The sequence below is a fragment of the Ranitomeya variabilis genome, chromosome 6 (assembly GCF_051348905.1).
Source record: "Ranitomeya variabilis isolate aRanVar5 chromosome 6, aRanVar5.hap1, whole genome shotgun sequence".
NCBI lineage: Eukaryota > Metazoa > Chordata > Amphibia > Anura > Dendrobatidae > Ranitomeya > Ranitomeya variabilis.
The window spans coordinates 250,823,059-250,847,021 of NC_135237.1; the positions used below are offsets into that span (position 1 = coordinate 250,823,059).

At 44.7% G+C, this 23,963-nt stretch overlaps 2 protein-coding genes across 2 annotated transcripts in view; one reads left to right on the forward strand and one right to left on the reverse strand.

Moving 5' to 3' along the window:
• FRRS1L (ferric chelate reductase 1 like) overlaps positions 1–23,963 on the forward strand; it is a 154,523-nt gene that overhangs the window by 74,231 nt on the left and 56,329 nt on the right. The gene's annotated exons all lie outside the window — the stretch shown is intronic.
• On the reverse strand, positions 17,071–20,460 carry LOC143782275 (uncharacterized). Its single transcript, XM_077269576.1, has 6 exons — positions 20,291–20,460; positions 20,136–20,195; positions 19,980–20,048; positions 19,525–19,750; positions 19,098–19,257; positions 17,071–19,019 (listed from the first exon to the last, which is right to left on the reverse strand). Exons 1-6 carry the CDS (start codon positions 20,351–20,353, stop codon positions 18,428–18,430), a joined length of 1,170 nt encoding a protein of 389 aa, XP_077125691.1. The 5' UTR covers positions 20,354–20,460; the 3' UTR covers positions 17,071–18,427.

Consider the following 23,963-nt stretch of genomic DNA (forward strand, 5'->3'; position numbering starts at 1 on the left):
CCCATATAATGCTGCACATGGCCCCATACAGATATTTGCCCCATATAATGCTGCACATGGCCCCATACAGATATTTCCACCATATAAGGCTGCACATGGCCCCATACAGATAATTGCCCCATATAATGCTGCACATGGCCCCATGCAGATATTTGCCCCATATAATGCAGCACATGGTCCCATAAGATGCTCCATACAGATATTTGCCCCATATAATGCTGCACATGGCCCCATACAGATATTTGCCCCATATAATGCTGCACATGGTCCCATAAGATGCTCCATACAGATATTTGCCCCCTATAATGCTGCACATGGCCCCATACAGATATTTGCCCCATATAATGCTGCACATGGCCCCATACAGATATTTGCCCCATATAATGCTGCACATCGCCCCATACAGATATTTGCCCCATATAATGCTGCAAGATGCTCCATACAGATATTTGCCCCATATAATGCTGCACATGGTCCCATAAGATACTCCTACAGATATTTGCCCCATATAATGCTCCACATAGCCCCATACAGATATTTGCCCCATATAATGCAGCACATAGCCCAATACAGATATTGCCCCATATAATTCTGCACATGGTCCCATTAGATACTCCTACAGATATTTGCCCCATATAATGCTGCACATGGCCCCATACAGATATTTGCCCTATATAATGCTGCACATGGCCCCATACAGATATTTGCCCCATATAATGCTGCACATGGCCCCATAAGATGCTCCATACAGATATTTGCCCCATATAATGCTGCATATGGCCCCATACAGATAATTGCCCCATATAATGCTGGCCATGGCCCCGTACAGATATTTGCCCCATATAATGCTGCACATGGCCCCATATAGATATTTGCCCCATATAATGCAGCACATGGCCCCATACAGATATTTGCCCCATATAATGCAGCACATGGCCCCATACAGATATTTGCTCCATATAATGCTGCACGTGGCCCCATACAGATTTTTGCCCCATATAATGCAGCACATGGCCCCATACAGATTTTTGCCCCATATAACGCAGCACATGGCCCCATACAGATATTTGCCCCATATAATGCTGCACATGGCCCCATACAGATAATTGCCCAATATAATGCTGCACATGGCTCCATACAGATATTTGCCCCATATAATGCTGCATATGGCCCCATACAAATATTTGCCCCATATAATGCCGCACATGGCCCCATACAGATATTTGCCCCATATAATGCTGCACATGGCCCCATACAGATATTTGCCCCATATAATGCTGCACATGGTCCCATAAGATGCTCCATACAGATATTTGCACCATATAATGCTGCACATGGCCCCATACAGATATTTGCTCCATATAATGCTGCACATGGCGCCATACAGATAATTGCCCCATATAATGCTGCATATGGCCCCATACAAATATTTGCCCCATATAATGCCGCACATGGCCCCATACAGATATTTGCCCCATATAATGCTGCACATGGCCCCATACAGATAATTGCCCCATATAATGCTGCACATGGCTCCATACAGATATTTGCCCCATATAATTCTGCACATGGTCCCATAAGATGCTCTATACAGATAATTGCCCCATATAATGCTGGCCATGGCCCCGTACAGATATTTGCCCCATATAATGCTGCACATGGCCCCATATAGATATTTGCTCCATATAATGCAGCACATGGCCCCATACAGATATTTGCCCCATATAATGCTGCACATGGCCCCATACAGATATTTGCTCCATTTCTCTGTCCCCCATGACGGCACCACGGAGAGAGAGGGTACCGCCCATCAAGGACAGGAAACCTACAGATAAAAAGGCGGTACCTCTCTCCCGCATCAGTTTGGTTTCCTGTCCTTGACGGGACCTGCAGCAGATCTTAACTCAGATCGTCGTTGGATTCCGGGGCCAGTCAGACCGGTTCAGGCAGCGGGGGTTCCCTGCCTCGGCTAGGCTGGGCCACCCGAAGCGCCACCGCTGGGATCAGTAGGTCTCTAGGGTGAGCGGAGGACCGCAGTAGCAGCGCTGCGGCTCCTAGAGGAATCCTCACTTGGTGGGGATTCCACATGGCACACCCGCGCGACTTCCACTGTGAGGGGCCCCTCCATAGGTGGAGCACGGCGCGGCAATGCGCGCTCGAACGGCGCATCAGGAGACACCAGCGGCGTGTTGCCGCACTTCCTGGTTTGTAATGCGCACGCGCGGGTGCCGCAATGCCTTCTGGTCGGTACAGGGCATTCTGGGCGGCGCAGGGCTTGCTGGGACAATGCGTGGCATGCTGGGATTCGCGCATGCGCACTGCTAAGCGTCGGGGAGCCTGCGGAATTCGGCGCGTAGAAATATTTAAATGAAGTCTAACTCCCTGGCTAGTTGCTCTAATGGAGTACAGCCAGCTATGAGTGACCCCGAATTGCAGGGCTCACCAGCGCAGACGCAGGCACTGCAGCAGCAGCAGCAGAAACGCCGGCAGCAGGGGCAAGGGACCTCTCATGTCCAGCGGCGTGGAGCTGGAGCACCGTCTGGATCTCAGCACAGCAAAAATTCTAGTGCTGCATCCGGATCAAAGGAGCACCAGACAGTTGATACGGACCATCCACAGCCGGTACTGAGGGTACACCAGGTGGTGAGTGATCTCCGTGAATGCTCCGGCTAATAGAGCCTACCTTTCTCTTGCTTGTTTTAGGGAAGGAAGAGCGCAGGGAAGGCCAAACACAGGATCTGCGCACTTTGTAAAGAAGATTTACCGGCCTCATGGGAAAAAAGACTATGTAAATCCTGTATGGAGGAGACTCTCTGTGAAGGGCTTCCGGGGTTCGCCACAGAACTCAAAACACTAATTAAAACTCAGGTGGAAGATACCTTTAAGTCTCTCCAGGAGGGTAAAAAACGTAAAAAAATTAAACAAAAAAACCCTATATCTGACTCTAGTGACTCGGATAGCGGGGAGATTAGTTCAAATTCCTCCGATTCTGCATCATCCTCTTCTCAAGGAGGTCGTAGTTGCTTCCCATTAGAAGAATCGGACTCCCTAATTAAAGCTGTCAGGAGTACCATGGGTCTTGCTGAAACCCACACTAAAAAATCAGTCCAAGATATCATGTTCGGTGGACTGGAGCAGAAAAAAAGAAGGGTGTTTCCCCTTAATGATAAAATACAAGCCTTAATAAACAAAGAGTGGAAAAAACCTCTAAGAAAGGCCCTGCTTACACCCAAAAGGAAATACCCTTTTGAAGACCCTAAATGCTCCTTTTGGGAAAAAGCACCCAAATTGGACGTAGCAATCGCTAAAGCGTCAAAAAAGTTTGCCCTACCTTTTGAAGACATGGGGGTCTTAAAGGATCCCATGGATAAAAAAGCGGATGCTGTCTTAAAAAGTTCCTGGGAAGCAGCAGGAGGGGGCCTAAAACCAGCGGTGGCCGCAGCTTGCACTTCCCGCTCCCTTATGGTGTGGCTTGACCAGCTGGAATCCCAGCTCAAGGATAAAGCATCCAGAGACAGTATACTAAATACTCTACCAGTAATGAAAGGGGCAGCCGCTTTTCTGGCCGATGCTTCAGCAGACTCTATCAGGCTTTCGGCCAGATCAGCGGTATTCTCCAATGCAGCCAGAAGGGCCCTCTGGCTCAAATGTTGGCCCGGAGACCTCCAAACAAAGACAAAACTTTGTAATATTCCTTGTGAGGGAGAATTTCTTTTCGGCTCTACTCTGGATGATATTTTGGAAAAGGCAGGGGACAAAAAGAAGTCCTTTCCCGTCCTGCAATACCCATCTTACAAACGTCCTTTTCGGAGTAAAAAATTCTTCCGTAGGAAGCCCCCTAGGACACAGGACAGATGAGAAGACAAAAAGAATAAAAATAAAGGGTTTATTTTCAACAAAAGCCCCACCGATACCAAAAAACCCCCACAATGAACTTTTGCCCCAGGTGGGAGGAAGATTGGCCCTCTTCCTCTCAGCCTGGGAAAAGATAACCAGCAGTGCCTGGATTCTGGACTTGGTACAATCGGGACTGAAATTAAAATTTCGTACGTTCCCTCAGCCGTCCTTCCTGGTGACATCTCAGAGAGCTTCTCCACAGGAGCGGATAGCTCTGGAACAGGAAGTCACAACTTTATTGGACAAAGGGGTTCTTCGGGAGGTCCCCCTCCAGGAAAAAGGGAGAGGGTTCTACTCTCCGATTTTTCTCAGGAAAAAGCCAGACGGGTCTTTCAGGACAATTATCAATTTAAAAAACTTAAACAAACACCTGATTGTGGAACCGTTCAAAATGGAAACAATAAAGACAGCAGTCAAAATGTTGTTTCCGCATTGTTTCATGGTAGTACTCGACTTAAAGGACGCATACTACCACGTCCCCATTCACAAAGACTTCCAAAAATTCCTCAGGGTAGCAATCGAAATAGGAGGGATGGTAAAGCATTATCAGTTTACAGCCCTACCATTCGGTCTCGCAATAGCCCCAAGGGTATTTACCAAATTGATAGCGGAAGTCATGGCAGACCTGAGGAAACAAAACACCCTAATCGTCCCTTATCTGGACGATTTCCTGATAATAGGCAACTCTCCCCAACATTGCAAAAACCAACTAGAGTTAGTTATGGACTCTTTGGAAAGGTTGGGGTGGCTCCTGAATCTGAATCTGAAGAAGTCCAGGCTAATACCGAATCAGATTCAGGAGTACCTGGGAACCACGCTGGATTGCATCTCCCAGGAATGTCGCCTACCCCAAGAAAAGATCCAAAAGATGGTGGGGTTAGTGTCCAGGGCAAGAGATCTCCCCTCTATATCGCTTCGAGAAGCAATGTCTCTCCTCGGGTCCATGACAGCCTGCATTTCTGCCGTCCAATGGGCCCAGGCACATACAAGGGAACTGCAATGGCAGATATTAGCGGAAGAAATTTCCCTGAAGGGAAATTTAGAAAGTCAGTTCACCTTCTCGTTAAATACAATTCTCTCTCTAGATTGGTGGACAAAAGACAGCAATTTGGGCCGCGGTCTACCATGGGTAATCCCAGTGTCAAAGGTGGTAACCACAGACGCAAGTCCCTTCGGCTGGGGGGATCACCTACACGATCTAGTGGTTCAGGGGACATGGTCAGACGACGTAAAATAAACATCCTCCAACATGAGGGAATTACTGGCAGTAAAATTCGCTCTTACAGAATTCCAAAAACCCCTTCACTCACATCATGTAAGATTGTTTTCAGACAACAGAGTGGTAGTGGCCTACATAAACCATCAGGGGGGAACACACTCTCAACCACTGATGGAAGTGACACATTCAATCTTACAGATGGCCGAGAAAAATTTAGCATCCTTGACGGCACTTCACATAAAAGGGGTGGACAATTTCAAGGCAGACTACCTGAGTCGGGTCTGCCTAAAACAGGGGGAATGGGAACTGAACCAGTCCATATTCAATCAGATAACGGACATGTGGGGATCTCCGACAATAGATTTCTTCGCAAACAACCTAAATCGGAAGGTGACCACCTTTTGTTCCATAAACCCAGCAGGGAACCCGGTGGCGCTGGATGCTTTCATGATTCCTTGGAAGCACAAACTGGCTTATGCTTTTCCCCCTATCACACTGATACCAGCGGTTCTGAGGAAAATAAGGGAGGACAGCGCCCGGGTGATATTGATTGCCCCTTTGTGGCCGAAGAGAACTTGGTTTTCCTGGGCCAGAAGAATGTCCATAACAGACCCTTGGATACTCCCAGACCTGCCCAATCTCCTATTCCAGGGTCCAGTATCACACCCGCAGGTAGCGAGGTTACACATGACTGCTTGGAATTTGAGAGGGGGTTACTGATAGAGAAAGGTTTTTCTCAAGGTCTCGTGTCAACCCTCTTAAAAAGTTGAAAATTAACAACTACTAAGCAGTATGGTAAAATCTGGAAAAAATTCCTTTCTTCCTCAGGGGCTAAAGTCTCCGAAGGAATCCCTCTCAAATCGGTGTTAGAATTTCTGCAAAATGGGCTGGAAAAAGGCCTAGCCACTAATACACTGAAGGTTCATATTGCCGCACTTCGGGCACTGTTTAATTACAATCTAGCAAAGAATCGATGGGTCTCCAGATTCGTTAAGGCGGCAGAAAGATCTAGGCCTCTACCCTCACGTAGAGCCCCACAGTGGGATTTAAATCTAGTTCTCACAGCCCTTACCAAACCCCCCTTTGAGCCCTTAAAAGAACTTCCCTTAAAGATTCTATCCTTTAAAACCTCCCTTTTGGTAGCCCTCACTTCAGCCCGAAGAATTAGCGACATACAAGCCTTGTCAGCCGGGCCACCCTGCACACTAATATTGGAGGACAGGGTGGTATTAAAAACTGATCCGGCATACTTACCAAAAGTGGCCTCCCGGTTCCATAGGTCCCAAGAGATCTCTCTTCCCTCCTTTTGTCCTAACCCTAAAAACGAGGGGGAAAAATCACTACACACATTGGATGTTAGAAGGTGTCTCATCCATTACCTGGAGGCTACTAGGGAGTGTAGAGAGGAAGGATCTCTCTTTGTGTGTTTTCAGGGCCCTCGGAAAGGCAAAAAGGCCTCCAAGGGTACATTGGCAAGATGGATCAGGGATGCCATCAACCTCGCGTATACCTCAAGCGGGATGCCAGCTCCAGGGGAAGTTAAAGCTCATTCAACTAGGGCGATGGCGGCCTCCTGGTCAGAGAGAGCCGGAGCAACAATAGACCAGATATGTAGAGCTGCTACTTGGTCTTCACCTTCGACTTTCTTTAAGCACTATCGGTTGGACTTAACTTCTTCTTCAGACCTTACTTTTGGTAGAAGGGTTCTGGAAGCGGTAGTCCCTCCCTAATGTACAGTCTCTGCAATTCTCTCCGTGGTGCCGTCATGGGGGACAGAGAAAATAGTAGTTACTCACCGATAACGGTGTTTTCTCTGAGCCCATGACGGCACCCGTACATTCCCTCCCTCACGCGTGGGTGTGCACATTCTTATGATGTTTAGTTATGTATATAATCATTAAGCACGCAGTATCTTTATTAAGGTTTAGTAATGTTGAAACATTTGTAATCATTAACCTGATGTTCCCTTTATGCTCTGTTAACAAACTGATGCGGGAGAGAGGTACCGCCTTTTTATCTGTAGGTTTCCTGTCCTTGATGGGCGGATCCCCTCTCTCCGTGGTGCCGTCATGGGCTCAGAGAAACACCGTTATCGGTGAGTAACTACTATTATAATGCTGCACATGGTCCCATACAGATATTTGCCCCATATAATGCTGCACATAGCCCCATACAGATAATTGCCCCATATAATGCTGCACATGGCTCCATACAGATATTTGCCCCATATAATTCTGCACATGGTCCCATAAGATGCTCCATACAGATATTTGCCCCATATAATGCTGCACATGGTCCCATACAGATATTTGCCCCATATAATGCTGCACATAGCCCCATACAGATATTTGCCCCATATAATTCTGCACATGGCCCCATAAGATGCTCCATACAGATATTTGCCCCATATCATGCTGCACATGGCCCCATACAGATATTTGCCCCCATATAATGCTGCACATGGCCCCATACAGATATTTGCTCCATATAATGCTGCACATGGTCCCATACAGATATTTGCCCCATATAATGCTGCACATAGCCCCATACAGATAATTGCCCCATATAATGCTGTACATGGCTCCATACAGATATTTGCCCCATATAATGCTGCACATGGTCCCATAAGATGCTCTATACAGATATTTGCCCCATATAATTCTGCACATGGCCCCATAAGATGCTCCATACAGATATTTGCCCCATATCATGCTGCACATGGCCCCATACAGATATTTGCCCCATATAATGCTGCACATAGCCCCATACAGATAATTGCCCCATATAATGCTGCACATGGCTCCATACAGATATTTGCCCCATATAATTCTGCACATGGTCCCATAAGATGCTCTATACAGATATTTGCCCCATATAATTCTGCACATGGCCCCATAAGATGCTCCATACAGATATTTGCCCCATATCATGCTGCACATGGCCCCATACAGATATTTGCCCCATATAATGCTGGACATGGCCCCATACAGATAATTGCCCCATATAATGCTGCACATGGCCCCATACAGATTTTTGCCCCATATAATGCTGCACATGGCCCCATACAGATAATTGCCCCATATAATGCTGCACATGGCCCCATACAGATATTTGCCCCATATAATGCTGCACATGGCTCCATACAGATATTTGCCCCATATAATGCTGCACATGGCCCCATACGGATATTTGCCCCATATAATGCAGCACATGGCCCCATACAGATATTTGCCCCATCTAATGCTGCACATGGTCCCATAAGATGCTCCATACAGATATTTGCACCATATAATGCTGCACATGGCCCCATACAGATATTTGCCCCATATAATGCTGCACATGGCCCCATACAGATAATTGCCCCATATAATGCTGCACATGGCCCCATACAGATAATTGCCCCATATAATGCTGCACATGGCCCCATACAGATATTTGCTCCATTTAATGCTGCACCTGGCCCCATACAGATAATTGCCCCATATAATGCAGCACATGGCTCCATACAGATATTTGCCCCATATAATGCTGCACATGGCCCCATACAGATAATTGCCCCATATAATGCTGCACATGGCCCCATACAGATAATTGCCCCATATAATGCAGCACATGGCCCCATACAGATATTTGCCCCATATAATGCTGCACATGGCCCCATGCAGATATTTGCCCCATATAATGCAGCACATGGCCCCATACAGATAATTGCCCCATATAATGCAGCACATGGCCCCATACAGATAATTGCCCCATATAATGCTGCACATGGCCCCATAAGATGCTCAATACAGATATTTGCCCCATATAATGCTGCACATGGCCCCATACAGATATTTGCCCCATATAATGCCGCACATAGCCCCATACAGATATTTGCACCATATAATGCAGCACATGGCCCCATACAGACAATTGCCCCATATAATGCAGCACATGGCCCATACAGATAATTGCCCCATATAATGCTGCACATGGCCCCATAAGATGCTCCATACAGATATTTGCCCCATATAATGCTGCACATGGCCCCATACAGATATTTGCCCCATATAATGCTGCACATGGCCCCATGCAGACATTTGCCCCATATAATGCTGCACATTGTCCCATAAGATGCTCCATACAGATATTTGCCCCATATAATGCTGCACATGGCCCCATACAGATTTTTGCCCCATATAATGCAGCACATGGCTCCATACAGATATTTGCACCATATAATGCTGCACATGGCCCCATACAGATATTTGCCCCATATAATGCTGCACATGGCCCCATACAGATAATTGCCCCATATAATGCTGCACATGGCCCCATACAGATAATTGCCCCATATAATGCTGCACATGGCTCCATACAGATATTTGCCCCATATAATGCTGCACATGGCCCCATACAGATAATTGCCCCATATAATGCTGCACATGGCCCCATACAGATAATTGCCCCATATAATGCTGCACATGGCCCCATACAGATATTTGCCCCATATAATGCTGCACATGGCCCCATGCAGATATTTGCCCCATATAATGCAGCACATGGCCCCATACAGATAATTGCCCCATATAATGCAGCACATGGCCCCATACAGATAATTGCCCCATATAATGCTGCACATGGCCCCATAAGATGCTCAATACAGATATTTGCCCCATATAATGCTGCATATGGCCCCATACAGATATTTGCCCCATATAATGCTGCACATAGCCCCATACAGATATTTGCACCATATAATGCAGCACATGGCCCCATACAGATAATTGCCCCATATAATGCAGCACATGGCCCCATACAGATAATTGCCCCATATAATGCTGCACATGGCCCCATAAGATGCTCCATACAGATATTTGCCCCATATAATGCTGCACTTGGCCCCATACAGATATTTGCCCCATATAATGCTGCACATGGCCCCATGCAGACATTTGCCCCATATAATGCTGCACATGGTCCCATACAGATAATTGCCCCATATAATGCTGCACATGGCTCCATACAGATAATTGCCCCATATAATGCTGCACATGGCCCCATACAGATAATTGCCCCATATAATGCAGCACATGGCCCCATGCAGATATTTGCCCCATATAATGCAGCACATGGCCCCATACAGATATTTGCCCCATATAATGCTGCACATGGCCCCATACAGATAATTGCCCCATATAATGCAGCACATGGCCCCATGCAGATATTTGCCCCATATAATGCAGCACATGGCCCCATACAGATAATTGCCCCATATAATGCTGCACATGGCCCCATACAGATATTTGCCCCATATAATGCTGTACATGGCCCCATACAGATATTTGCCCCATATAATGCTGCACATGGCCCCATGCAGATATTTGCCCCATATAATGCTGCACATGGCCCCATACAGATATTTGCCCCATATAATGCTGCACATGGCCCCATACAGATTTTTGCCCCATATAATGCAGCACATGGCTCCATACAGATATTTGCCCCATATAATGCTGCACATGGCCCCATGCAGATATTTGCCCCATATAATGCTGCACATGGCCCCATACAGATAATTGCCCCATATAATGCAGCACATGGCCCCATGCAGATATTTGCCCCATATAATGCAGCACATGGCCCCATACAGATAATTGCCCCATATAATGCTGCACATGGCCCCATACAGATATTTGCCCCATATAATGCTGTACATGGCCCCATACAGATATTTGCCCCATATAATGCTGTACATGGCCCCATACAGATATTTGCCCCATATAATGCTGCACATGGCCCCATGCAGATATTTGCCCCATATAATGCTGTACATGGCCCCATACAGATATTTGCCCCATATAATGCTGCACATGGCCCCATGCAGATATTTGCCCCATATAATGCTGCACATGACCCCATACAGATATTTGCCCCATATAATGCTGCACATGGCCCCATACAGATATTTGCCCCATATAATGCTGCACATGGCCCCATACAGATATTGTTTATGGTAGGGGTCCACAAGTGTGGAGGGAGCTCATGGGCTGATCTCCCTCCACACATGATAGATGCACTCTGTGTTGAAGAGCCAACAGCTTAACCGTTTAGATGCGATTGTCAGTCTCTGAAAGCAGCATTTAATGTGAATGTGCACTGCCTCCAATAGGCCCCACACAGCATGATTGCGGTGCATCATTGCGTTACCATAGCAGCTGGGGGATAGCAGAAGGACCACATGGCTGCCATTTTGGTACTCCTGCGAATCTCAGAAACATACTGAGCTCCATAGAAGGTCACGATTTTTCCTATTAGGATGTTGTATTGTATATAGCCACATGAGCCTCGGGAGACCTAGCACCATCATCATTGGAACAGCATCGGTGCAGGAGGTGTGTACAAGTGTTTTTTCATTTTACAATAGAGAATATATTATTTCTGAAGTGGTTGTCTGAGTAATGGATAACTGCTCTAAGTCTAATTGTTTAGTATATGGGTATGTACTGGACCCTCCTGAGCGAGAGAAGCTCTGCAATGCAGCTCTCTGACATGGATGACAGAGACAGCTATCAAGCTTGTAATGCCCTTTCTCTTACATCCATTTAATGCATGTGCATTTGTGTGAAAAAGTGTTTTTCCCCCTTCCTGATTTCCTATTATTTTGCATGTTTGTCACACTTAAATGTTTCAGCTCACCAAACAAATTTAAATATTAGACAAAGCTAACACGTACAAACACAAAATGCAGTTTTTAAATAAAAGTCTAAGGGAAAAAGAAATCCAAACCTACAGGGCCCTGTGTGAAAAAGTGATTGCCCTCTAAACCTAATAACTGGTTGACCAACCTTAGCAGCAACAACTGCAATCAAGCGTTTGTGATAACTGGCAATGAGTCTTTTACAACGCTTTGAAGGAATTTTGACTCACTCATAGGCCGGCGTCACACTCGGCGTAAGACAATACGGTCCGTATTTTACGGCCGTAATACGGCCGAAATACGGTGAAATGTTCCCAAAATATTGATCCGTAGTCAGGGTGTTCCAGCGTATTTTGCGCATGGCATCCTCCGTATGTAATCCGTATGGCATCCGTACTGCGAGATTTTCGCGCAGGCTTGCAAAACCGACATCTAATGGATTTATGTGCTCAAATGTTCATTAAAACATATATACAGTATATATATATATATATGTCATTGAGACACATATATATATATATTCTGTATTTAGATTTCATTCAGCGCGATATCTGTGAACAGCCGGTAATTCAATTGCCGGCTTTGCATTTCTCCTGCACAAACCCGACAGGATATGAGACATGGTTTACATACAGTAAACCATCTCATATCCCCTTTTTTTTGCATATTCCACACTACTAATGTTAGTAGTGTGTATGTGCAAAATTTCAGCGCTGTAGCTGCTGAAATAAAGGGTTAAATGGCGGAAAAAATTGGCGTGGGCTCCCGCGCAATTTTCTCCGCCAGAATGGTAAAGCCAGTGACTGAGGGCAGATATTAATAGCCATGAGAGGGTCCATGGTTATTGGCCCCCCCCGTGGCTAAAAACATCTGCCCCCAGCCACCCCAGAAAAGGCACATCTGGAAGATGCGCCTATTCTGGCACTTGGCCACTCTCTTCCCACTCCCTGTAGCGGTGGGATATGGGGTAATGAAGGGTTAATGCCACCTTGCTATTGTAAGGTGACATTAAGCCAGATTAATAATGGAGAGGCGTCAATTATGACACCTATCCATTATTAATCCATTTGTCTGAAAGGGTTAAAAAACACACACACACACATGATTAAAAAGGATTTTAATGAAATAAACACAGCGGTTGTTGTAATAATTTATTGTTCTCGCAATCCATTTCCAGGCCCTCGCTTGGCAAAATAATTAACGCACAAGATACATACCTTCTGATGTCAGATCACGTCCCACGAAGTAATCCATCTGAAGGGGTTAACTAATATTACAGGCACGAGCTGCGATAAACCACTCGCTCGTGCCTGTAATCCCCGGGTGCTGAAAGGAAAGCAGGATCTATACTTACATTGAGTCGCGGTGAGGCGCCCTCTGGTGGATGTTCTCATGAACTGCAGCCTGGGAACTTTTTCCCACGCTCCAGGTCATACGAGGACATCCACCAGGGGGCGCATCACCGCGACTGAAGGAAATGTAGGTCATTGACCTACATTTCATTCATTCGCCGGGGATTACAGGCACGGAGCACAGCTGCATTTAGCAGGGCTCGTGCCTGTAATATTAGTTAACCCCTTCAGATGGATTACTTCGTGGGACGAGACGGTTCACCAGAAGGTATGTATTTTGTGCGTTTATTATTTTGCCAAGCGAGGGTTTGCAAATGGATTGCGAGAACAATAAATTATTACAACAACCGCTGTGTTTATTTCATTAAAATCCTTTTTAATCATGTGTGTGTGTTTTTTTAACCCTTTCCTACAATTGGATTAATAATGGATAGGTGTCATAATTGACGCCTCTCCATTATTAATCTGGCTTAATGTCACCTTCCAATAGCAAGGTGGCATTAACCCTTCATTACCCCATATCCCACCGCTACACGGGAGAGGGAAGAGAGAGGCAAAGTGCCAGAATAGGCGCATCTTCCAGATGTGCCTTTTCTGGGGTGGCTGGGGGCAGATGTTTGTAGCCACGGGGGGCCAATAACCATGGACCCTCTCCTGGCTATTAATATCTGCCCTCAGTCACTGGCTTTACCACTCTGGCGGAGAAAATTGCGCGGGAGCCCACGCCAATTTTTTCCGCCATTTAACCCTTTATTTTAGCAGCTACAGTGCACAAATTTTGCACATACACACTACTAACATTAGTAGTGTGGAATATGCAAAAAAAAGGGGGATATGAGATGGTTTACTGTATGTAAACCATGTCTCATATCATGTCGGGTTTGTGAAGGAGAAGGAAAAAGCCGGCAATTGAATTACCGACTTTTCACTAACACCGCTGCGTATTTCTCGCAAGTCACACTGCAGGTCCGTGTGGAATCCGTATTTTTCTCGCCCCCATAGACTTTCATTGGCGTATTATTAGCGCAATACGCTGACAAACGCAGCATGCTGCGATTTTGTACGGCCGTAGAAAGCCGTATAATACTGAACCGTAATATACGGCTAATAGGAGCAGCCCCATTGAGAATAATTGTGCCGTATGTAATGCGAGTTTTACGGACGTAGTTTCTGCGCTCTTACGTCCGTAAAACTCGCCAGTGTGACGCCGGCCATACTTGCAGAATTGTTGTAATTCAACGGCATTGGAGGGTTTCCGAGCATGAACCACCTTTTTAAGGTCATGTCACAGCATCTCCATCAGATTCAAGTCAGGACTTTGACTAGGTAACTCCAAAGTCTTAATTTTGTTTTTCTCAAGCAATTCAGAGGTGGACTTGCTGGTGTGTTTTGGATCTCTTATCCTGCTGCATAACCCAAGTGTGCTTCAGCTTGAGATCACAAACACATGGCCAGACATTCTCCTTCAGGATTTTTTGGTTGACAGCAGAATTCGTGGTTCCATTTACCATAGCAAGCCTTCTGGTCCTGAAGCAACAAAACAGCCCCAGACCATCACATTACTACCACCATATTTTACTATTGGTATGATGTTCCTTTTCTGAAATTCCGTGTTATTTCTACACCAAATTTAATCGGACATACACCTTCCAAAAAATTAAACTTTTGTCTCCTCACTCCAGAGAGTGTTCTCCAAAAAAGTCTTTGGGATCATCAAGAGAGTTTTCTGGCAAAACTGAGACGAGCCTTTATGTTCCTATTGCTCAACAGTGGTTTTTGCCTTGGAACTCTGTTATGCAGACCATTTTTGCTTAGTTTCTTTCTTATGGTGGAGTCATGAACACTGACCTTAACTGAGGCAAGTGAGGCCTGCAGTTCTTTGGATGTTGTTGTGAGGGAGATCAGTTGTTGCAGAGCTCTTGGTGTAATTTTCGTCATCCAGCTCCTGAGAGGGTTCAGCACTGTTCCATGTTTACGCCATTTGTGGATAATGGCTCTCACTGTGGTTCGCTGGAGGCCCAAAGCTTTAGACATGGCTTTATAACCTTTTTCAGACTGATAGTTCTCAATTACCTTGTTTCTCATTTGTTCCAGATTTTTTGGGGGGATTGCAGCATGATATGTACTTTTGAGGATCTTTTGGTCTACCTCACTTTGTCAGGCAGGTCCTATTTAAAGGATTTCTTGATTAAGAATAGATGTGGCAATAATCAGACCTGCATGTGGCTAGGGAATTTGAAGTCAGCCTACCAAAGATTTGATAAACCAGTGATAAACCAAAGTTAATTTATGTATTAAGGGGGGATCACGTTTTCACACAGGCACCTGTAGGTTTGGATTTCTTTTAAGGGGGTTGTCCACTACTTTCAATTAACCCCCCAATGTATCCCCCCGAGGCCCCTAATGAATTTAGCAAATTCCTTATGTTGCCGTTTTCTGCGCTATGCCGGCCGCTGAGTCTGAGTCACGTGACCCCCAGGCTGGAGCCGCCGCTAATTTCCGCCAACGTCATGTCAATTTCCAGACTCTGGAAGTTGACGTGACGTCAGCAGCAGGCGTGACCCAGCCTCCACAGACAGCGGTCACTCATCAAGAGTAACTGGGCTGTGGGCGGTGCTGGGGTCAGACTGCGGGGCTGTGCTGGGGGCGGGGTGGGGCTGTGCTGGGGGCGGGGCGGTCTGCTCTGCTGCTGTTTTGGAATGTGCGGCCGGTGTCGGGATCTACGTTCGGCGGGGGTGTCTGCGGCCGGCGCTGGGATCTCCTGGCGGTGCTGGGATGTGCGGTGGGGTCATTGGTGTGTGTGTCTTTGTGTGCAGGCATCGTCCAATGGGACTACAAGTCCCATCGGTCTATGCCTGCTACAGTGACAGTGAGTGACACATTAGCCAATGATGGGTCAGTAGTAGTCCCATCATCCGGCTAATGTGTTGAATTTATAAAAAAAAACACAAACCTACAACATACAACATACATACATACAACATGCTACATACATGCAACATACATACAACATGCAACATACTACATACATGCAACACACTACATAAATGCAACATACTGCATATATACAACATACTACATACATACAACATGCAACATACTACATACATGCAACATACATACAACATACTACATACATACAACATGCTACATACATACAACATGCAACATACTACATACATGCAACATACATACAACATGCAACATACTACATACAACATGCAACTCACTACAATTTCACTACTCTAGGATTAATGATGGATAGGCGTCTTATTAACGCCTCTCCATTATTAACCCGGCTTAATGTCACCTTACAATAGCATGGTGACATTAACCCCTTAGGCTAGGTTCACATTGCGTCAAGTACATGGCGTTAAACGGATCCGTTAAACGCATGTACAGAAAAGGATCAAATTTGTTGAAAAATCGGCTTCACGTTAACGCTTGCGTTAACGCTTTTGACAGCGTTTTTCTCATTTTGATGTCCGTTCGCGATGTATCCGTTTGTCTGCGTTTGTCACTGTCAATAAAGTTTTTTTTTTTTTTTCTCCTTTTGTCCTCGTCGGGGTGTAGGTGCAGACTCATTCTCCATTTTGAAAGCATTGAGTGAACTTCTGCTAGCAAGATGTTTGTGTCTGAGCTGGTTCGATTTCGCTTGATGCGGTTGCGACTTCGCCAGAGAAAGCGTAGTTCGCAAAGGAGATATTGGATCCACGAAGTGAATTTCTTGCGGAGTACTTATGGTGCCTTTCACACCCTGTATCTTCAGCTTCGGGATCACCCTTCAAAATTCCAACGCTATCTACGGATGTCCATTGAGACCTTTGATGTTCTGCTTTCACTTGTGAAGGATGAGATACATCATCAGCGCAGCACTTTCCGTGAAAGCATCTGTGCGGAGGAACGATTAGTAGTGACTGTGAGGTAATTATGAAATTTTTTCTCATTCTATTGACAAAGACTAGATCTAGGTATCGTGGGGCATAATGGTCATTTAGCAATTGTATATTCTATTTATGTAGCCTTTTAGTTGTCCTTAAAAATCCTAAACATTTTTTTTTTTTTCTTTTTCAATGCCGACAGATATCTGGCTACCGGAGAATCTTTTGCGTCACTGCATTACCAATTTAGACTGGGGAAGTCAACAATTTGCCAACTGGTTCGGGAAACTTGTGATGCCATTTGGAACAACTTGCAACCACTTGTGCTACCAACCCCAACATCAGAAATGTGGCTAGCGATTTCCCAACAGTTCGAGGATGTGGCTAATTTCCCCAATTGTATTGGTGCCGTGGACGGCAAGCACATACGGATTCAGAAACCAGCGCATAGTGGGTCCCTGTACTATAATTATAAAAAATACTTCTCGATAATCTTGATGGCTATTGCGGATGCAAGATACCGGTTTGTAGCTGTGGATATTGGTGCGTATGGCCGTACTAACGATTCAAGAGTCTTCAGAGACTCCAACATGGGGAGATGTTTGTATAGCAACAATTTTAACTTGCCCTCATCACGACCTCTACCGGGGACCGAAGACCCAAGTTTGCCCTTTGTTTTAGTTGGTGATGAGGCATTCCAACTTGGGCAAAATCTCCTCAAACCGTACTCAAGCCGCAGTCTGAACTCCACCAAGCGCATTTTTAATTATCGCTTGAGCCGGGCAAGACGTTATGTGGAGTGCGCCTTTGGGATTTTGACATTAAAATGGCGAATTCTACTAACGTGCATGCAACTGCAACCAGAAAATGTGGACCGTGTTGTGAAGGCATGCATCTGTCTGCATAATTTTGTGGCCAGACATGAACCCCAGGTGGTTGACCCCGATGAATGTGAGTCGAACCTCATGAGCATTGAATCTACTGCTGTTCGGTCTGCAGCACAAATAATGAGGATCCGTGACCAATTTGCACAGTACTTCATACATGAGGGGCATGTTCCATGGCAAGACAGACACGTGTAAAATTTATTTCAAGTCTGAAGCTGTGTCCTGATGTGTTTTTTGTTTTTTGGTTTTTTTTTATTTCCCATATGTCTTGTAAAATATGTCTTGTAAAATGTTACATTACTGTTATGTTGTGTTCACAGTCATACAAGAATCAGATTTTAAACAGTTTACTTAAGTTTCTGAATTTTTATGAAAGAACAGTTGTGAACTTGTTACATATGATATCCCATAGGGATGTAAAAAAACACACACGAAATTGGGTGGTAAAAAAACAATAAACCAAAGAACGTGAAACACAGTTTGCACCTGGCTGGGGACACTGAGCTGTACTACAGACTCTGGTATTGCGCGGGCGTATTGTCTGCCCAGGTGTATGATGGACTGCTACTTTGTCTCTGATGTTCCATGCTCGTTTCACACCGGGCTCTATATTGAGGGTTGTAGGCCGGCATGTCTATGCTTCTGGTTCTCGATGGAGCTGGCTCCTGGGGTCCCACAAATTCCTCAAGAAGGTCATTCAGTCTTTGCCGAAACAAAAGGTTTCTGTGTGCCGGGATATTTTGTGCTACGGGAACATAGGACAAAAAAAGTAGCTTCCACTCATTTGCAGAATATACAGACTCGCGAGATTGTAAGTCGGTAATTTCCCGCCTCAGGTCTTTCAGTTCACTCCGACACATGTCCTCAACCCGCTGAAGTCCATCGACAATAATGGCATCAGCTTCATCTTTTTGTGAAGCTCGCTTGCGTCCACGCACTGATTGCAACCGGGCACTCACACCTGAAGCCACAGTGCTTCTCTCCCCAGATCGTGGCTCGCTGATGACAGAGACGTCTTCAGTGCCCGTCTGCTGACTTGGTTCCAGTGGAGATGGCTCCAGTTCTTCTGCCTGTCTAGGCGCGGCGGTACTGCATATCGTGCTGGAACCAAAAAAAAATATATATTTAGCTTTAATTTTTAAACAATTTTGTCTCGCACGCAGACTAATTTGTACTTACGAGCGCTGAGACACTGTTTTTTGAAGAAAGAGCAATTGCTCGTAATGCACATACGGGGTCACCCGTTTGGCACCTGATCCACTTGGTGGATTTTGACTATTCCGGTAGTCACGGACAAAGCGGTCCCTTATTGATTTCCAACGGGTATGGACCGCATCCGCTGTAATTTTTAAAAAAAGGTAAAAAAAAAATATATATATATATATATATATATATATATATATATATATATATATATATATATTAGTAGACAGTTCTTATTTTGATAGTTTAAAAATTGTGTATAGTTAGTTAAGATAGTTGATATATAGCTAGTAGATAGATAGTTGATAGATAGTAATTATAGATGATAGAGATATAGTTTAGTGTATAGGTAGTTGATAGTTCAGAGATAGATAGTAGACAATTTAACATCACCAATATTTACCAATTTTTTTCTTTGAGGTTGACGACTTCTCCATGTATCGGGGATCGAAGTGAGAGATAATTTGATCCCACAACTTCCGGTTCTTTACTATGTCATGGTGGGAGCTGTCGCTTTGGTCCCATATTGAGGGGTTGGCTTCCACAAGGTTGATCAGTGTCTCATTGTGAATGGTCAACGGCTCTTCATCAACCACAATCCTTTTTTTTTTTTGGCTTGCTGACTTGGACTATGTAAACACAAAGCGTAATGTTGAAAGGTTCAATTATAGATAGATACAGAGATAGATAGATACAGAGATAGATAGATACATAGCTAGATACATAGATAGATAGATACATAGATAGATACAGCGAAAGATAGAGAGAGAGAGAGAGATAGTGGATAGATAGTTTATAGATATAGCAGATAGAAAGCGAATAGATAGATTGTAGATACATTTCTAGTTTTATATTTACCACTGGCAGTTGTGGAGACGACAGACGGCGAGGAACCTTCTTCCTCTTGTGTCCTCCGTGTGCCACAACCTATTGAGTATGTAAATGGAAAAAAAAATTACATTTCTTTGATCAATAAATTTATGTTTGCAAAACTTAAAAATGTCTGCTATGTACCTTTGTTGGTTTTGCCTGTTTTTTTTGGGGGGGCCTAGCAGCCTCGGGCTCCGAAGACTCCTATTTGCAATAGAAACATGATTATACATATATATATAGCTTAATACACTGAATTTTCACACAAATTTTAGTGGTTTTTTAAAGTGCAAGCCTACCGACTGAGAAGAAAAAACCGCAGACACGCTGCTGCTGCTGCTGCTTCCCTCACTATCCGACATCTGCAACAAAGCAATACATTTTTAGTACACACACATCCGTCGTACAATACAGACTCCCATGATGTATACAGAGATATCTACTATATAATTGTCTAGGGAACTTCCGTCTTTCTGTCCTTCTGTCACGGTATTAATTCGCTGATTGGCCTCGGCAGCTGCCTGTCATGGCTGCCGCGGCCAATCAGCGACGCACACAGTCAGAAAAAAAAGGGCCGCCCCGCACTCACTGCCCGGCGCCCGCATACACCCCTCTGCTCACCGCTCACACAGGGTACTGTGACAAACGTCGCTGTGCAATATACTACGTGACTGGGTTCTGTATACTACGTCGCTGGGTGCTGTATACTACTTCACTGTGCAATACACTACGTGGCTCTGTGATGTATACTACGTCACTGGGCAATATACTACGTAGCTGGGCAATATACTACATGCTACATGGCTGGGCAATATACTACGTGGACATGCATATTCTAGAATACCCAATGCATTATCGGGCCACCATCTAGTATATATATATATATATATATATATATATATATATATATATATATACAAATGTACTTACATTTCCTGTGATCTTTTGCAAGACACTTTTTCTCTGGTGTGCAGCAGGCCTCAGGATGTGCGCTGGGGACAGTAATGGCCGAAATCCTGTTTCCTGTCACATGACCACATGGACATCCCTCAAACGCTATTAAAACGTATGGTTCTTTTTTGAAATTTATCAAGATTTGCGTCTGGCTGCGTTTGCAATAGACATCAATGGCAGAATTAACGCTTCCGTTAGTATTGCGTTAGCTTGGCCGGACCCAAAAACGCTGCAAGCCGCGTTCCAAGGTCCGTCAGGAAAAAACCGTTATGTGACTAACGCATGCCAAATTTGGCATGCGTCACGAGGCGTCAGACAATGCAAGTCTATGGGCGCGTTAGTATGTGCGTTATATTGCGTTTTCACTACTTAAAAACGTGTCCGTTAGACGGACTCACCTAGCGCAATGTGAACCTAGCCTTATTACCCCATATCCCACCGCTACTCGAGAGTGGGAAGAGAGGGGCTAAGTGCCGGAATAGGCGCATCTTACAGATGCGCCATTTCCGGGGCGATTGTGGGCTAGTATTTGTAGCCGGGGGGGGGCTAATATCCATGGCCCCTCTCTAGGCTATGAATATCAGCCCGCAGCTGTCTGCGTAGCCTTTCTGGCTATAAAATATAGGGGGACCCCCACTTCATTTATTTTTTTGGGGTCCCCCTATTTTAATAGCCAGTAAAGGCTATGCAGACAGCTGCGGGCTGACATTCTTAGCCTAGGGAGGGGCCGGCCATGGGTATTACCCCCTTCCCAGGCTACAAATATTGGCCCCCGGCTATCGGCTTTCCCCCTCTAGCACAGAAAATTGCGCGGGAGCCCACGCCATTTTTTTCCGTTTTTTTTTTTAATTAAATGTTCAGTAAGAAACATAGGCCTCGCGATTATATATCTATGGATATATCTATAGATATATCCATAGATAAATCTATATATCTATACATGGATAACTATGGATATATCTATAGATGGATAACTATGGCTATATCGATCTATAGATATATTTATAGATAGATATATCTATAGATATATAGATGTATCCATCCATATATCTATCTGGCTACTTTCACACATCAGGTTTTTGCCATCAGGCACAATCCGGCGAGTTTTGAAAAAACGGATCCGTGTTTTTTTTTCCGCCGGATCCTTTTTTTTCCTCATAGAGTTATATTAGCGCCGGATTGCACTTGATGGCCTCACGTTTCATCCGTTTTTTGCCGGATCCGTCAGAACAGCTGATTCCAGTGGATGGAGAAAACGTACAGAAAAACGTTTTTTTTTCTGTCCGGCGAGAAACGCCCACCGACTGATCCGGCGAAAAACGTATGAAACTGAGATGTGAAATGATGAATCCGGACTCCGAATCCAGTTTTTCATGCATTTTTCCATTGAAATCATGCACATTTTCCGTTCTCTCTCTCTCAAAACCAGATTAGTTGCATCAGTTTTTCACTATTTGCAACGGATCCGTTTTTTCAAAAATTTGCCGGATCCTGCCTGATGGATAGATGTAGATAGATATAAGGATAGCTAGGCTACTTTCACACATCAGTTTGTTTCCGTCAGGCAGGATCCAGCGAATTTTTGAAAAAACGGATCCGTTGCAAATAGTGAAAAACTGATGCAACTGATCCGTTTGTTTTTTTAGAGAGAGAGAGCGAGAGAGAGAATGGAAAATGCATGATTTCAATGGAAAAAATGCATGAAAAACTGGATTCAGAGGCCAGATTCATCATTTCACATCTGAGTTTCATACGTTTTTCGCCAGATCCGTCGCTGCACATTTTTTCGCTGGACAGAAAAATCTTTCCTCTGCACGTTTTCTCCGTCCGCCGGAAACAGTTTCTTTTGACGGATCCGGCAAAAAATGGATGAAACGTGAGGCCATCAGGCGCAATCCGGCACTAATACAACTATGAAAAAAAAAACGGATCCGGCGAAAAAAAAACGAATCCGTTTTTTTCAAAACTCATCAGATTATGCCTGACGGCAAAAACCTGATGCGTGAAAGTATCCTAACTATCCATATATCTATCTACATCTATCTATCTCATTCCATCTATCTATCTATCTATCTATCTATCTATCTATCTATCTATCTATCTATCTATCTGTCTGTCTGTCTATTTATGTGTGTAATGGAGTGTGGGTTGGACAAATGTAACAGAGGAGGTTGGACAAGACATGACATCACAAATCTTTTTTTATCTTCAATAATACATCTTTATTTAGCTTTCAAAAACGCATACAAAAACGCATCAAAAACCGCATCAAAACCGCACAAAAATGCTGCCAAGAGCTGCGGATTAATGCAGAAAAATGAGCAGGCAAATCTTCAATGTGTGCACATAGCCTTATGCAGTTTTTGGTGCAGTATTTGGTGCAGTTTTTGGTGCGGTTTTCATGCAGTTTTGGTGCAGTTTTTGGTGCGGTTTTAATGCAGTTTTGATGTGGTTTTTTCGGCGGGTTTTGGTGCAGTTTTGATGCAGTTTTTGGTGCGGTTTTGATGCAGTTTTTGGTGCAGTTTTGGGGGTATGTGCACACGTTGCGGATTTGCTGCGGATCCGCAGTTTTTTTGAAATGCAGAAACGCTGCAGATCCGCAATTGATTTACAGTACAATGTAAATCAATGAGAAAAAAAAAATGCTGTACACACTTTGCGGAAAATCCGCTGCGGAAACGCTGCGGTTTAAAAGAAGTAGCATGTCACTTCTTTTTTGTGAATCTGCAGCGTTTTTGTGCTCACTCCATTATAGAAAACCGCAGGGGTAAAAACCGTAGCAAATCCGCAAGAAAACCGCAGCAAAAACGTACAAAAAAACACTGCAGAACCGCACAAAAAACCGCAGGTGCGTTTTCTGCCAGGAGAGGCAGAATTCGCACCAGAAATTCCTAAGCCTAATCCGCAACGTGTGCACATAGCCTTGATGCTTTTTTATGCAGTTTTTGATGTAGTTTTTGGAGCTGTTTTTGATGCAGTTTTGATGCTGTTTTTGGTGCAGTTTTGATGCAGTTTTTG

What these genes read in the sequence shown, in the direction of transcription:
- LOC143782275 (XM_077269576.1), bottom strand. Translation starts at nt 20,353, where the DNA reads ATGTCGGATAGTGAGGGAAGCAGCAGCAGCAGCAGCGTGTCTGCGGTT. An exon ending in CGGTTTTTTCTTCTCAGTCG is followed by an intron (nt 20,196 to 20,290) that starts GTAGGCTTGCAC and finishes TATTGCAAATAG; the next exon opens with GAGTCTTCGGAGCCCGAGGC. An exon ending in AACAGGCAAAACCAACAAAG is followed by an intron (nt 20,049 to 20,135) that starts GTACATAGCAGA and finishes CATACTCAATAG; the next exon opens with GTTGTGGCACACGGAGGACA.